Source organism: Capricornis sumatraensis, chromosome 1 (assembly GCF_032405125.1).
Source record: "Capricornis sumatraensis isolate serow.1 chromosome 1, serow.2, whole genome shotgun sequence".
Lineage (NCBI taxonomy): Eukaryota > Metazoa > Chordata > Mammalia > Artiodactyla > Bovidae > Capricornis > Capricornis sumatraensis.
In genome coordinates this window covers 198,360,115-198,377,702 of record NC_091069.1, presented here as the reverse complement: position 1 = coordinate 198,377,702, position 17,588 = coordinate 198,360,115, and the positions used below count along the sequence as shown (strand labels likewise).

The 17,588-nt window shown below is 37.8% G+C and overlaps 1 protein-coding gene across 1 annotated transcript in view; it reads left to right on the top strand.

Annotated features, from left to right (window-relative positions):
- The first annotated feature begins 477 nt into the window (after positions 1–477).
- Positions 478–17,588, top strand: part of NAALADL2 (N-acetylated alpha-linked acidic dipeptidase like 2) — an 887,009-nt gene continuing 869,898 nt past the window's right edge. Inside the window, exons 1-3 of the mRNA XM_068968824.1 lie at positions 478–600; positions 1,449–1,474; positions 2,670–3,173. Of these exons, the coding sequence (XP_068824925.1) occupies positions 478–600; positions 1,449–1,474; positions 2,670–3,173 (653 nt within the window). The remainder of the gene's footprint in view (positions 601–1,448; positions 1,475–2,669; positions 3,174–17,588) is intronic.

The following is a 17,588-nucleotide window of genomic DNA, read 5'->3' as shown; positions in this document are numbered from 1 at the left end:
TTTTTTTTGAATCATTGTGGAAACCAGGTCAAGCAGAAAAAGGGGAGAGGGAAGGAAGCAGAACAGAAGAGGGAGGGAAAAAAAAGTCACTCCTGAGGCTGTTCTAATACATAGTATCAATTAAGCTCCTGTGTAACAGTATGTCATGTGGCACTTTAGAAAAAGGACCCTAGTCTACATAGGGACTAACTGTAAAACAAGTATCATATTGTGTGTCAAGTGTACGTGCCTGAGCATATTATGCAACCTCCTCCCTTTTCCACAATGTCGTGAAGAATTATGTCTTGTCTTCTGTATTATCTAACTCATTTTATTTCTTTCAACAATGCTTGACTCTCCTCCCTCCTCTAATATAAGAAATGGTCCTTCAAACCCATACAGCCTATATGACACAAACTGGTGCTTTAGGTTCACTACCTCAGTTAATTCTATTGAGAGTACTATGAGGTTTATGTTACCATCATGCCCGTTTCACAAATGAAGACCCTGAGCTGCAGAGAAGGTAAGCCTTTTGCCCACGATTACCCTTTCTTAGCTTTTTCTCCAACTCAGGCTCTGTGCTCCATCCTCTGTCATAGCACACCAGTCTGGGTTTATCAGGTGAGTGGCCCATGTACCATGCACTCGTATTCATCTGTGTGTTTATATATCTCACCCTGCCTAGCTGCTCTCCTCTCCCACCCCTTGTCTGCCCTAGTTTAACCTCTCCCTTCTCTCCAGTAGTACTCCTCTCCTCTCTCCAGGTAGAAATAACTTGAACAGAGAGTCATTTCCCACATTTCCTGCTAGAATCCATCACCACTGAGTCTCCCTTGCATTTTTGTATTTGTTATGTGACTGACTTGTTTGTTCAAATGTCTGTTGTTCTTTTTGAATCATTCCCTACTTGAGGAATAGGGAATCATTGTTGTTCGTCTTTGTTTTCACTGCCCATCCCAGTACCTGACATATATTAGATTCTCATCTTTATTGAGTCAGCTCTGGACAAGACTAAATCCTAGATGATATGGTAGCAGATGAGAAATCTAATTGGAGTTCAAATTTTTATATTGTAAAATTAATATTTAATGGTAGTTGAACTATCTTAAACATTCAGGACGTTTTAATGTATATGGACATCTGCCAGCCAGGATTGAAATTGTATGTACCCATAATTCTGTACATAATGCCACTCTTTCATGAGGTCTTTGTACCTTTTTCATTAGAGTTCACTTGTTCACAACTGGCCCTAAGGCATTTAGGAAGTCAGTTGTCGGCTGTGCTCTGTTTTTCACCCACCACAGTGGTGCACATAGAAAAAATCATAAAACATAGTGGGAGACCTTAGAATCCAGCTGGGATGACAAATCTAATACACAGAAAATTTAAGTATAAATACTCTTAATCTGCAACCACTATACACCAGTGTGTTACTGAATACAGACTGAAGACCACTTGTAGTTAATTAGCCCAGTTATCCTAATACCACTCTGCAGGATACAGCAAACTGTCATCCAGAACGGTGTAGGGGAGAAAAGCTTCCATCTGCCACTCTGTAGCAAGGTTATGAAACTAACCCTCCTATCCTGGCAAAAGGCTTCCTTGTTTGGATAGATGCCATCCCAGATTTTATTTAAAGTTCAGCGAGCCAGGCCAGTTCATGTCACTAATCCCAAGGAACATGTTAGCTTTCTTTGGTAGTGTCAAGGTTTTCCAATCATTTTGATAACTCATGAGTAGGCAAAACACCATATTTTGCTTCTTGAATTTCTATAGAGGTGCTACTTCATTTTACTGTTTTCATTCTTAACCTGAATTAACATTTTTAAAATGAGCTCTGGTAATGTAACTGATCCCAGGGTCTCCCCCCCGAACTCCCACCTCATCTTAACTTAGAAAGTCACAACATTATTGCTTCTGTTCTCAGCTTTTCTTAAAAGTGACCTTGAAAAAAAAGTTTAAACTTTTTCATTACATACATTATCTTTAATGCAGTTGTGCATTTGAGTTTTATTCTCCTGAGCCTCAGAGGAATTGTGTGTGTGTGTGTGTGTGTGTGTTATGTTTTCTCACAGTTTTGTATCAAGTGCCTTCTATTTTTATTTATTGTCTTTTCTCCTATACCAAACATCAACAGCACAGTATAAGATTATTACTGAATGATTTTCTTTAGGGAGGCTTCCGCAGTGGCTCAGCAGGAAAGAATCTGACTGCCAGTTCAGGAGATACAAGAGATGAGATGCGGGTTTGATTCCTGGGTTGGGAAGATCCCCTGAAAGAGGAAATGACAACCTACTCCAATATTTTTGCCTGGAAAATCCCATGGACAGAGAAGCCTGCAGGGCTATAGTCCATGGGGTCCCAAAGAATTGAACATGACTGAGCATGCATGCATGCACTTATGGATATTACAAGAATGAGGTACTTCCCCTACTCATAATCATTACAATTTTCTACACAGCTAATTTGGATTGGGAAGATTGCCCCAGAGGAAGGCATGACAACTCAATCCAGTATTCTTGCCTGGAGAATCCCATGGACAGAGGAGACTGGCAAGCTGTGGTCCATAAGGATCTCAAAGAGTTGGACATGACTGAAGTGACTTAGAACGTTATATAGGTTATTTGTTTTCACCTTAGAGGTTGTCTTTGTTGGTTTATTTTCATAAAATATACTTTTCTTATTTTCACAGGTAAAAAGATGGCCTATCAGAAGGTCAGTGCAGATCAAAGAGCTCCAGGACATTCACAGTACTTAGACAATGATGACCTCCAAGCCACTGCACTTGACTTAGAGTGGGACATGGAAAAGGAACTGGAGGAGCCTGGTTTTGACCAGTTCCAGCTAAACAGTGCTGAGAATCAGAACCTGGAAAATTCAGAGACTGCAGACCTCAATCTTGATCCCATTCAACCAGCAACTTCACCCAAAGGAAGGTTTCAGAGACTTCAAGAAGAATCTGACTATGTGACCCATTATACAAGATCTGCACCAAAGAGCAACCCCTGCAACTTTTGCCGCCTTTTAAAAATATTTTGCATGGCAATCATTTTATTTATTTCTGGAATCTTGATAGGCTATTACTCACATAAAAATTGCCCTTCAAATGCTACATCTTCAGGAACGCTTGATCTTCAGTTATACCAGGAGATTCTCAAGACAATCCAAGCAGAAGATATTAAGAAGTCTTTCAGGTAGGTGTGCAAAAAATGGATGTTGGTGGGATGCATCTCCTGGGAAAGATGTCTTACAGGGAATATCCTACTGGTGATGTTTCCGTGGTTTAAAGTTAGTCCGCCCTCCCCTGAAATGCAGACACTCTGGAATATGTGAGAAAATAATCCTTACGATCAAATCTAATGTATAAAATACAAAACATACCGACCACCCCATTAAAAAAAAAAAAAAAAGAAGAATGCGATTATTGCAAAATTATAACTTACCAGCAACCCCTTCATGGAGGGGGATGCATGGTTTCAGATTTATGATACTATAATACAAATTTATGATGATGCTTTGATAATCAATAATAAGGACCATAACCCCTGTAGATACTAAAAGACTTGAACCACTATATTTTCTTCCTCTTGGGAAATTCCAGGTAGGGCAAATTGGTATGCAAAGGTTGCTGGATGTACATGTAATAAAAACTAGTGCATTAGACATATGATTGAAATTTTTAATGACATCAGAGTAAAATAAATGTGCTTTATGGACTTAAATAACTGTCAAGAGCTAAGGCAAGCACTGGTAGTATTTGGTTCCCTGCATCACTGAGCTTCCCAATGAGTACTTATCTTGAAACACATTGGGTTCCACGTATCAGGCAGTTGTAAAAGGTCATCTCTCTTTTAAGGTAAGTCTGCCTATGACCTCTTTAGCCAGAATGTGTTATTTATAAGTTAAATGATAAAAATTTTTATCAGGCTTTAATTCTGAGTTCTTGGGAAAAGCTCCACTCAAATCATATGACAAATGGGTAAGTTAAATTTTATTGCTTATCCTATCATTAACATATATATTGAATTGTAAAGGGTTTCCTAGTTGATACCTTTAGAGAGGTGAGGAACTGGAAGGGAAGATTAATTATTAGCATTCACTTGGGTCTTCCATACTTGGTAATAAAGACTAATCCTAAGTGAAACATATTGTTGTGTGTAGGTAGTTGAGAGAAAGGTATATTAGGTCCTAAGGATATTCCTTTTGGGTTACACCAACTTATTACCAACAATATGTTAGCACACATGCATTTCTAGGGATCTTCTAGGGAGCATGCCCACTGCAGATGCATCATTTAATCTATGTATGGACATATCACACTGATGTTGGTGAAATATAATTCTGTCTGAACATCACACGATTCATGGTCATTTGTTTGCTATGTCCTTCTATGTCTCTGTCAAATGAAGAAACTAACAATTTCGATGGTATTTCTCAATGTCAATTATTTATAGTGAATTGAGTGAAAGATACAACATTGTCTTATAATCAGTGATTGTATCAATTAGGATCCAACCACAGCAGAAAACTCTCTGAATATTTAAAAGAGAGGGCATTTAAAATAGGGAAATAATTTCAACAGAGCTGAAAAACTGAGAAGCCAATTTGGGGACGCTGAGACAGCCAACAGATGAACAGCAGAATGGAGTCATGACTAAACCTAGGCTGGAGAAAGAGTGAGTTGCGGAAACTCAGTGGAAGGTGGAATTTTCTGGATACACAAATGGGTTGGTGGGAGATGTAACCTCAGCCAGAGGCACCACTGAAAGCAGAATAAGAAGTACCATGGCTTCTCTCTTCCTTCTGCCCTTCTCCCACTTATCTGTTTGGCTGAACTCAGCAGGAAGGCTGTTGATTCAGTTCAGTTCAGCCACTCAGTCGTGTCTGACTCTTTGTGACCCCATGGACTGCAGCATGCCAGGCTTCTGTGTCCATCACCAACTTCCTGGAGCTTGCTCAAACTCATGTCCTTCAAGTTGGTGATGCCATCCAACCATCTCATCCTCTGTCATTCCCAGTTCCTGCCTTCAGTCTTTCCCAGCAACAGGTTTTTTTCCAATGAGTCAATTTTTCTCATCACGTGGCCAAAGCATTGGAGCCCACGAAAATAAAGTCTGTCACTATTTCCACTGTTTCCACTTCTATTTGCCTTGAAGTGATAGGACCAGATGCCTTGATCTTAGTTTTCTGAATGTTGAGTTTTAAGCCAACTTTTTCACCCTCCTTCTTTTACTTTCATCAAGAGGCTCTTTAGTTCCTTTCTACATTCTAATTATGGCTAATATTGTATCTTTTTTAATGAAAGGGAATTATTATTTCCTCTTCTTATAAGTGAAATATAGACAGAAAATTAGAAAAATATAAAGTATACACCCATAATCTTACCACTTTAGTCCCATAATTTTATTCTTTCTATCTTATCCTATCATCAAACAGCAAAATTGCATTATACCATCTATATTTTTTGACTTCTGCTGTTGAATTTTTTCCACTTACAGTATAGTGAGAACCATTTTCAAACCAATAAACACAGAATTGAATCATTACATTAAAATGTTGCTGGTATTCCCTTATGTAGAGGGCATGAATTTATTGAGCCTATTCTTTACAAATATACATTTAGCTTGTACTACATTTTCATACATAAGTGTGTATATTTAATTATTTCCTTCTGATAAATTCCTGGAAGTGATCACAGATTCAGAGAGTTTAAATTTGTTTAGTTGTTTACTTTGTGTTACCAAATTGCCTTGTAGGACTGCCAACCTTCTAGGTCCTAGTTATTTTTTGCTTTGATAGGCCAAAAATAGTGTTGACAAACTTTTATATCTTGATTGACCACTTGTTCTTTTTTGCATGTATGAACTACTTTTATAAATTTAAAAGTTTATATTTACTGAATGTTGTAGTAGTGAAATAGTCTATTACTTCATATATGGTGTCCCATCTTTCTGAATTTCATTCAGTTGATGTATTTTATTTGTTAACAAATAAAAATGAACAACAAGAAAAATTCCTAGATTTTTAAAATATCTGCATTATTTTGACAGAGGCAATATTTTTCATTATTCTCTGGCTTATTACAAGTAATTAGCCAGGAGTTAAGTTATACTGTGAAATGATCTTTACAAACATTAAATAAAATGCCATATTTTCTTAGCTCCTGCTTAACTCTTTAGAAGTTTAGAACATGTATAAATTATCATGAGTTATTTCTCCTCTGACCCCACAGCTCATGCCTAGCGCACTCTCTCTCCATATATATATATATATATATATATATATATATATATAATATATATATATATATATGTATGTGTGTGTGTATATGCATATATGTGTCTGTGTGTGTATATATATATATATATGAATTTACTGTCATACTTTAAAAATGCCAGGTTTGATAGCTATTCTCTCAAGCTGTACTTTCCAGACATCTTCCTGCTCTTCCTCTGTCTTGAATTATATTTTAGCCTGTCTTTTGTGTGTGTGTGTGTGTGTGTGTGTGTGTGTGTGTGTGTGTGTGTGTTTGTTCCTATCCAATTTTAGTATTAGAGGGAATGAGAGCAGGGAGGTTGGGAAATAGGAAGAAGGCAGTAAAGCAAATGGCATTTGAATTGGAGAAAAACATGTAAATGTATTTAAGCAGTGCACATAATTCAGTTTATGCAAATGACAACAGAATGAATGTAACAGTAATAGAGTGATGGTTCCTAAAGAAAGTAATTAGCTATCCTATCACTGATCTCTCCAGATAGCAAATGCATATTGTCTCAAATTTAATCACAAAAGGAATACAAAGGATAAGATCTATTTAATTATCCATAATATTTTATTACTCTGGACTTTAGATAAAGCAACTGCTTCACTCAGTTTCTCAGTGTTATGTAGAGTGACATTAATTCCCTTAAGTGACTGGCTCAGCTCACAGATGAGTGCTCATGCCTCATGAGAGCTCATGCCTTTCACAATCCTTAGGCCTTTGGCAGGAGCGAGAGCAGCACCCACCAAGAGGATGAGTGAAGATTATTGACAGAGGGTCTTTGAAGCAAAGGCTACCTTCTTAATCCTAGGCAACTTTTGAGGGTGTTCATGTGCCTCAGTGAAAGCCTGAGTACTAACCACTGGAATTCCAGGGAATCTCTATAATCCCCTTTTTTGATCTCCCACCAGTTGAGTTCTTTCTTTCTTTCCCTGCAACAATCAGTACTTTTTCTCTCTTTCTGTTGACATAAACCACCTTCTATCTTGCAGGAGAGAAAGAACTATGAGTCTGGCCCAGTCCTTGGGGCATAGTACATGGTCACTCAGTAAATCTTTATTGCAGGAGACAATGTACCCAAAATATAGACCTTCTTATAAAGCCTTCACTTCTATGTGTATGATCATTTTTTAAAAGAAAAGAACATATACTTTTGGCTCTTTATGTATATTACTGAAATTAAAAATTATGTATATATGTGTGTGTATATATATATATATATAAAGCCTTTGACTTTTTAATGTATATACATTCTTATAGAATATGCTAAAAAGTTGATTTTAAGGGTAGCAGATTTTCTTTTCTCTGTTGAAACCATGTGCTGTGTGTCTGCTGTATTCCAAGCAGTCTGCCAATCACTCGACAGTTTTTAATGATATTGTGTTTAATCTAGGGAGCATTTCCATTCTATAAAGAAGAGATGAAAGTACACATTGCACAGAAAGATATTTCTATGATCACAGGTTTGGTGGAGGTGCAAAGTAGATTCCCTCACAGACCTTTTCATGCTCTGCCAGTGTAAGGAATGGGTTGTCTCAGGCTAAGGCCAGTTCAGCTAGAAGTCATGCTTTCTTCCTTTTTAATGGTGAAGTAGAATCAAAGGATTCTCCCTCTACCCTCTCTCCTTCTCTCAATCCCATCTCTTCTCTCTTGCCCTCTTCCTGCTCCCTACACACTCCACACTCAATTATTTTATATTTGAAGTTACATACTGCAATTAGGTTACTTACTTTCCTAATAAGCAAATTTCTTCATCTTTTTCACTAAATCTGTCCCTCCTGTGAAACACCAGGAATGAATTAGATTAAGGATCAAGATAAAGGAACTCTTAGTTTTTCAAATTTGATTTTTTCTTAATGGGAGGAATGTATTTTACATAAAGATAGGACTCTTTTTCAGTGATGGTCAGTGAAATATTTTTGTCATATATATCAAGATCATCTGTGCTTACTGGCTGCCTATCCTGAAAATTGCTCAACCTTAAGGCTTATCACATTTTTTCTTATATCTTTCCTACATTGACTATAATAGGCTTTTTCATCCATTCACTTCTTGATCTTATTCATTCCAAAAAAAGGAACAAGATCAGTCAGATATAGTACAAGGGAAAAATAAACCTTTTCCTCTGAGGATAAAGTATGTCAGCTTCCTGTGGATTCACTTGACTTCCTGACACTCTTGCAGTAGAAAAGTTGGTAATGATCACATTCAATGGAGTGAAGTATGGTTAAACATGGAAAGGTTGGGAACTGATTACACATTTCTCTCTTTCATGTCCCTTTTTAATGTCAATAAAACAAGATTCAAATAACCTACATGGATGGTCCCTTGAGACTTGCAATTTGAAAATCTCAATCCATGCTTTAGAAATTAAGCAATATGTTTGACAATTTCAGCTAAAAACATTAATCCCATAATCTCATCAGGGTAATTTATAGGAGAAATTTAAAGTAGGTAATTTAAAAGAGGTAATTTTGCCAACTGGTCCCAAATTGGGAAAGGAGTACATCAAGGCTGTATATTGTCGCCCTCCTTATTTAACTTATATGCAGAGTATACAATGCAAAATGCTGGGCTGGATGAAGAAAAGCTGGAATCGAGATTGCCAGGAGAAATATCAATAACCTCAGATATACAGATGATACCACCCTATGGCAGAAGAACTAAGAGCTTCTTGATGAAAGTGAAAGAGGAGAGTGAAAAAGTTGGCTAAAACTCAACATTCAAAAAACGAAGTTCATGACTTCTGCTCCCATCACTTAATGGCAAATAGACAGGGAAACAATGGAAACAGTGACCTATTTTGGGGGGCTTCAAAATCACTGAAGATGGTGACTGCAGCCATGAAATTAAAGATGCTTGCTCCTTGGAGGAAAAGATATAACAAACAAAGGTCTGTCTAGTCAAGGCTATGGTTTTTCCAGTGGTCATGTATGGATGTGAGAGTTGGACTATAAAGAAGGCTGAGTGCAGAAGAATTGATGCCTTTGAACTGTGGTGTTGGAGAAGACTCTTGAGAGTCCCTTGGACTGCAAGGAGATCCAACCAGTCCATCCTAAAGGAGACCAGTCCTGGGTGTTCTTTGGAAGGACTGATGTTGAAGCTGAAACTCCAATACTTTGGCCACCTGATGTAAAGAGCTGACTCATTTGAAAAGACCCTGATGCTGGGAAAGATTGAGGGCAGGAGGAGAAGGGGACAAAAGAGGATGAGGTGGTTGGATGGCATTACTGACTCGATGGACATGGGTTTGGGTGGACTCTGGGAGTTGGTGATGGACAGGGAGGCCTGGTGTGCTGTGGTTCATGGGTCACAGAGTCAGACACGACTAAGTGACTGAACTGAACTGAACCAAGACAGCATATTAAAAATCAGAGACATTGCTTTGCCAGTAATGGTCCATCTAGTCAAAGCTTTGGTTTTTCCAGTAGTCATGTATGGATGTGAGAGTTGGACTATAAAGGAAGCTGAGCGCTGGAGAATCGATGCTTTTGAACTGTGGTATTGAAGAAGCCTATTGAGAGTCTCTTGGACTTCAAGGAGATCCAACCAGTCCATCCTGAAGGAGATCAGTCCTGGGTGTTCATTGGAGGGACTGATGTTTAAGCTGAAATGTCAATACTTTGGCCACCTGATGTGAAGAACTGACTCATTGGAAAAGACCTTGATGCTGGGAAAGACTGAAGGCAGGAAGAGAAGAGAATGACAGAGGATGAGATGGTTGGATGGCATCACTGACTTGATGGACATTAGTTTGATTAAGGTTGGGTAGTTGGTGATGGACAGCCTGGCGTGCTCCTGTCCATTGGGGTCACACAGAGTCGAACATGACTGAGCAACTGAAGTGAACTGAATTTTGTAAACATTGCATATTTTATTGCAGTCACCTAAATTTTTTTAAATGGATATTTCTAGCTGATGGGAGAGAAAGTAAAGTTGGTTGGTAATGCAGATATTTAAAAGGATGATGAAAGCTTCCTCTCCATTGACCCTATCTTGGGAAACTAACAAAATGGATAGGTGAATTTCTTTCCCAATTGTTAGATTTTATATAACTACAGTTTGATGGTTATTTTTATATATCAACTTGGCTAGGCCATAGTGCACAGATGTTTCGTCAAACATTATTATAGATATTTCTGTGAAAGTGTTTTGTTTTGTTTTGTTTTAAATGAGATTAACATCTAAATCAGTAGACTTTGAGTAAAGCAGATTATCTTTAATAATAATGTGGATGGGTTTCAACCAATTGGTTGAAGGCCTTAATAGAAAAACACTGACCTCTTTGGAAGAAGAGGGAGTTCTACCATCACACTGACTACTTTTGAACTTGAACTGCAATGCTTCTCTGAGTCTCCAGCCTACTGGTCTACCCTATAAATTTTGAGCTTGCCAAGCTTCCACAATTGCATAAGCTGACTTCTTAAAATAGATATCTCCCTCCTTCCCTCCCTCCTCTTCCCTTTCCCTGTCTCTCTCTCTATATATATATATGTGTGTGTGTGTGTGTATATATATATATACACACACATACATACATACATCCTTGTCCTCTTTCTCTGGAGAACCCTAACTAGCAATACATGCAGATTTAGGAAACTTAAATAAGCCAATGCAATTTGGCTGGGTATTTTTCACTCTAGAATAATTTAGTCAGTCTTTAGTATTAAACTGAATAATATGGAAAATTGAATTTTTTAATAGCCCATGATCATGATCATACTTATTTTATTAATCTGAGATCTTATTTTTAATAATGTAATAATAAATTTATAGGATAGAATTTGAAGTTACATTCTAAGTGTCTACCAAGTATTTAAAATATTTTTAAAATGCTTTATTTTTTCAACTTATTAAATGTGGTGATATCAAAATGTAGTCACTCCCAAAGCAAAAATGCATCTTACAAATTTTACAAAGAGTCATTCTTATCTGGAAAAAAATGGCATTGAAGTTCCCTTCCCTTTCATTATAACTGGAGAAAATATATTAAATTTTATATGCCTGATTTGGGAAATCAGTTTCTGTCTTCAATAACTGATTGTGTGTTATAGCTGGGCCCTTTACAAATGAAGTGCACTTCTATTGCTTAAAAATTGCTTTCCTGTGCAACATGATGTAGTGATGAATTAAATCCAAATGAGTCTTATATTCATAGTGTCATAATATGTAACTCGTCCCCTGTGGAACTTTTTTTTTTCATTATCTCATACAAGGCAAGCTAATGTCTTCCTCTCATGACTCACTTCTCAGAAGGGTGTGCAGCTTTCAGTATTAGAAATAAGGAAAACTATAATTTGAGATCAAATTACCTTTTTATAAACTCTTTAAATCACAGAGAACATGTTATCATGTCCCCAAATATGCAAATTAAACTCTGATAGAACAAGAAACAAAAGAAGTCATTCCGATTCTGTGGAATACATTTCTCTCTGTGAGAGAAAAATGAAACTGAACATTTTTCTTTGAAGAGAAATGTGTGCAGGTGGTTTTTACCTTCAATAAAAATAAAATCAGTGTGGGTGTTTTCTCTCTATTTCTTCACTCAAGTTTCATCATATTGACTCTATTCTGTAGGGAACAACTTGTAAGATCAGCTTGTACCAATATTGTAGTTCAAGCTGCTACACATATTTAAAAGTTCCAATTTATTAGCCTGATAATTTTTGTAATTTGATGAAACATCAGAAATTATCTTATAGCTGCCTTCAGTGTGTCTGGGTGGGAGAATTTAACTGGTTATTCCAGAATACTCTTGCTATTCATGTGAACAAAGCACAACAAAAGAAAAATGTTTGTTTCAGCCCAGAGGGGCAGCCAAGATATTAATAAACTGTATCAGATTATCATAGGCTGCTACTCCTTCTGACTTCCTGTGGGTTTTTCTCTTGGCCAAACCCTTACAGATTTTTTTCTGCATCTTGCTCTTGTGAGCCATGGCTGGGTGTGAGTCACTTGCTGCTGTCATGCCACATAATAGAGATCTGAGCCTTCCTTCTGCCATTCTTATTTAGAGAAATTAAATTCCCATTCAATCTGTTTGTCCTGGTTCAAATTTTAAAATTATGTTTTAAAGACGTTAAATCATAAACAAAGGTAAGCACATGATCTATTTATATAGAAAAGTGCCAATGAGTTAGAAGCACTGTCAAAGCTATACACTGTTATAGGGAAAGGAGCCACTTAGCCTTTCTAATTTAAGGGTTTGTATTGTTCTAATCAAATTTATATTCCATTAAAAAATTACACCTGATGGGCTACCATCAAAATCTTATTCAAGTGCCTTTTAACATCACTGCATTTCTTTATGCATGTATTTATTTAATAACTATTTCTTATGGGCCTACTGTGTGCTGGGTTAGCACCAAAATGATGAACAAGACTACAGGAAACCTGCATTTATGGTGTTTATGTTCCCACTGGCCAGAGGGAACCAATGGGAAAATAGTTGTTCAGTCAGCTAAGCATAATGACACAAATGATGCATTGTAGTCAGTAGAAAGGGAAGGAGGGGGAGATTGACTAATTTGCAGAGGTCTCTAAGGGTTAATTTTGAATGAAGTGGTCCATTCAGTTTCAAGTGGACACTTGCTGTGTTTCTGGAGGGTGGGCCAGGCCAGTTCCTCTGGACCTTTACCCTGGGATGTCCATGGGACTATAGATTGCTTAGCAGATTTTTGGTGGAGCCTGTCTGTCCTCCTTGCTTCCATGGAACTCTTTTCCCTGCTGACTTATTTGCTCTTTACCACTATCTTTGCAAATAAACAACAACAAAAAATATAAAGCTAACCCACTTTTAAAGAGTTCAGTAGGAAGCAGCAAATGGGAGGAGATGGTGACTTCTGATGACCCTTAAATTTCTATTTATTTGCAATATCCAACTCAGAATTTAATTCTTCTAAATAAGAACCACTGCTCCATTGCTGTGTCTCCTTAAAATTACTGAAGAAACTTACTTAAGGTTCTGCTTTTCTTCCCCAAATAGCCTCATTTCTAAGGACTGCCTCATTACTCATGGTTGTTTCTGTTTAGTTTTTTTTTCCACTAACTCCACATTATACAATAAGTAAAATCTTTCTTATAGCTGTCTTATTCTGAGATGATCATTCTAAGAATGATTTGTTAACCATGAATTCCTTAGATGTTAGTTCTTGTTTAATCAGTTATAATCTTTTGAAAGAGTTGCAGTTTGCTAATTATATGTAATTACGGTCTGACACTCAGTGGTGCATGTTAGCTGTTTAAGTCTGCAGGCAGTATCAGTGAGAGTGCTGCTTTACAGACAAGACAATTAAAATATATTGAAGTGAATTTTCTTAACATCTATATATGTTGCAACTTCATATGAATAGGAACAGGGTATCAGAAGGTTTCCTATTCTTGTATTTTTTGGTGGAAAAATGTGACCCTTTTGGCAGGAAATGTCCAGAAGAAATCAGGACCAGAGGATTTGAAAAGTCTCAAGGTGTGGGTTCTCAGAATTGAGAAAGTAGCAGCTTTGGAGTAACCACAAATATAGAGAAGATAGTGATTGCTGCTAGCGATGTTCATGCTAGAAATAAAAATCTTTTCCTCTGCTGGGAATAGGGGCAAATGGAATGACAGATAGTATTGGTATTAAGTATTGCTGCAATAATAGTTGAGCAAACTCCTGGAGATGGTGAAGGACAGGGAAGCCTGGCTTGCTGCAGTACATGGGGTTGCAAAGAGTCAGACACAACTTAGCAACTGAACAACAACAACCATCATTAATCAGGAAAAAGAAATTTGGCCATTGGGAGGATACCACTTGAGAAATAATTTGCTGACTGGATGGAGGAGAAGCTGTGAAAATGACACAGAATGACAAAAAAAAAAAGAGGAAAACTAGATAACAATTTAAAGTAAAAGAAACAAGATGACAATCACTAACAAAATAAATTAAGTTTTCCTTCTGCCAGCTGAATTAAAAGAAGGTGTCTAAATTAGAAACCTGGGTTATAAAATAACCCAGGAAGGAAATGCAACCATGAGAAACTAGACTAGAAAATTCTTAGAAGGGAAGAGAAGAGGCTACAGTGGAAGCTAATGGGAGAAAGAGGCAACAACCAAGACTTTGAGAAATGTCAAAGAACAGCTCAGCTGTTCTGATCCAAGAAAGCTCGGCTCCCATATTCTGTGTTGGTTGTGTACAAGTCCTGGGAAGAAGATGAAGATTCATCCACAGAAAATTTATCCAGCCTGGGTGGAAATGAAGTGAGCATCTGAAAAGGAACGTAGAGAGGGCTGCAAAACTTAGCAGCAAACCAAACATACTTTTAGATCTCATTTGGCCTTGACATATTGCCCAGGATTTTCCAGAATCTATAGCTAAGCTGCACACTCAGTGTTGATAGAGGTCATGCAGTATTTTTCTGCAGATGAAACTATTAATACAAATTTGTCATAGGAGTATGTATGTCTAGTGTTTCTGAAATCAGATTGATATGAAATAGGAATATGCACCTAGAGCTACTGTTGAATTCAATACTGACTCATGCTCCAGTATCAACCTTGATTCTTTGTAGGCAGGTACTAATAGTTTATTTGGGAAAATAATAAAGACTTGGGTTTCCATCTGCTACTGAGTTAGTTTTCCTTGAAGTGGTTTCTCACAACTCAGCCGTTGTCCACAGGTAACTTTAGCATAGGTCACTCCTGGAACATGTAGACTCAGGAGTCTCATGATTCAGTGCTCCCAGCTTCTGCAGTCAGGCAGTTGGGAAAAGATAAATTGGGAGCATTACACACATATTGTTGTTCTCTGTGGTGCCAATACTGCATTTCTGTAACATCCATGCCACTGAAGACATGAACTCAGGGGTATTTATAGCACAACAATGCAAACAACTTGGAAGGGATTTAGAATCAGTCTGCATGGGATCAAATCCCAGCTCTACTATATTCAGCTGTATGATCTTGAGGAATTTCTTAAACTTATGATAACACAGTTTTCCTATATTTATAAAGTGTAGGTGATAGTTGTCCCACTTTCATATCATTTAAGTTCAGTAGCTCAGTCATGTCTGACTCTTCGTGACCTCATGGACTGCAGAACACCAGCCCTCCCTGTCCACCAACTCCTGAACTTTACTCAAACTCATATCCATCAAGTTGGTGATGCCATCCAACCATCTCATCCTCTGTCATCCCCTTCTCATCCTGCCTTCAGTCTTTCCCAGCATCAGGGTCTTTCAAATGAGTCAGCTCTTTGCATCAGACGGCCAAAGTATTGGAGTTTCAGCTTCAACATCAGTCCTTCCAATGAATATTCAGAACTGATTTCCCTTAGGATGGACTGGTTGGATCTCCTTGCAGTCCAAGGGACTCTCATGAGTCTTCTTCAACTTCTTCAGCTCAAAAGCATCAGTTCTTCGGCGCTCAGCTTTCTTTATAATCCAAATCTCACATCCATACATGACCACTGGAAAAACCATAGCCTTGGCTAGATGGACCTTTGTTGGCAAAGTAATGTCTTTTCTTTTTAATATGCTGTCTAGGTTGGTCATAACTTTTCTTCCAAGGAGTAAGCGTCTTTTAATTTAATGACTGCACTCACCATCTGCAGTGCTTTTAAAGGGATATAAAAAAGTACTTAGGGATTAGCATGTAAAACACATATTTTTAATTTGTTTAAATGTTTTTTGGCTGCATTAGATTTTAGCTGAAGCATGTGGGCTTGTGGTAAACAGGGTCCAGAGTTCAGAGTTTGAGGTGCTCAGGCTTAGTTGCCCCATGGCCTGTGGGATCTTAGTTCCTCCACCAGGAATTGAACTGTGTCCCCTGCATTGGAAGGCAGATTCTTAACCACTGAACCACCAGGGACATCCATAAAACACAAAATCATCTATTTTTTATTGCTGCTATTTTTGTTAGTAGAAGGTCTTCAGCCATTCTCCAGTGGTAATTTCTCATTGATCACCATCCTTCACAGGCTGTTTTTTTCTGGAGTGTAGCCCAACCTCTGTCTGTTCTTTACTTCTCTCCTCTTCTGTCAACTTGATGTTCATGTTATTTTTTTTTTCTTCTTCTAAGTCATGCCCATAAGTCTCACCTTTGATATTTTAAGTATTTCATCCGAGAATTTCAGTGTCATCCAAAATAATGCATAGTGTATGAAGTACCTGATCATATTTGCTAATAACACTTAATCCACCTTAGAAATAAAATATCTTGTCTCTCAACAGGGAAAAGTCCAGCTTCCCTACTGAAAACCACATTTTTTAGGATGACAGCAGTAGGCAGAGAAGAAGCAGCAGCCTGTTTTTGTTAAAAAATACTGTAAAGAGTGAAGTGAGGATAATCTCATGAGGAATTTGGAGCAAAGTTGGTTAGAAGTTGGTTCTGATATAATGATAAATTATCAATGATTTCTGAATAGAATACAAGTCCAGAAGTATCTTTTCTTATGATCACTTTCTGAAGCACAGGTTAGACACAGGAAGGGACTGGAAATAAGGACAGTGCAGAGATGGTTATAGGTGTCACTTTCACAGTAAATACTTAATGTTCATCAGGGGCATTATCAATGAGCTATGTGTTGGTGGAGCATCAGTGAAGAGGTATACAAGTGCTAAAATGCTGAAGTGAGAGCCATGGTATACAAATCTGATTTTATATCTCCTGTCCAACATTGATACAAACTAAAATTCTCAGGCTTTGAAACTAAATCCTCTGTATCAGTTCTTTTTGCCAAGACTTCTTGCCATGTCTCAGGTTTTACTGAGCTGCCAAGTGAACACATCAGTCAGGATTTGTTGCATGGCAACTTGCAGAAGACGTGAGACCCCTGGATCAAAGATGAACGATTGTTTATTATAGCATAGTAAGCAGCCTAAGCATTATGCTTGCATGAGTTCTTTGAGAACAGCTTCCCACAGGGTGATGAAAAGAGGGTTAGTGGACACCAGACCATGGTGTGGTTGCATCACAGAAGAGAAACCTTCTGTTCAGGGATCCCAGATCTTTTATACAGGGGAGTAGTCACACGTGTGAAGTAAACACTATATTTATCTTAACAACGCTGTGAATGGACCTGACTTTTTCTCTGGGAGAAACACTATATCTTCCAAGGCTGTTTGCTGTATACATGCCCCTGGATGATAATTTTGAGTAAAGGCAGTCTGTGCCTTTTCTCATGAGATGCCTAAAAATGTGAAAGCTTCATCGTTGACTTGGAGTTGTCAGGCTTTAGTAAGTTGTCTGGGCTTCCCTGGTGGCTCAGACAGTGAAAAAATCTGCCTGCAATACAGGAGACCTGGGTTCGATCCCTGCGTTGGGAAGATCCCCTGGAGGAGGTATATGACAACCCACTCCAGTGTTCTTGCCT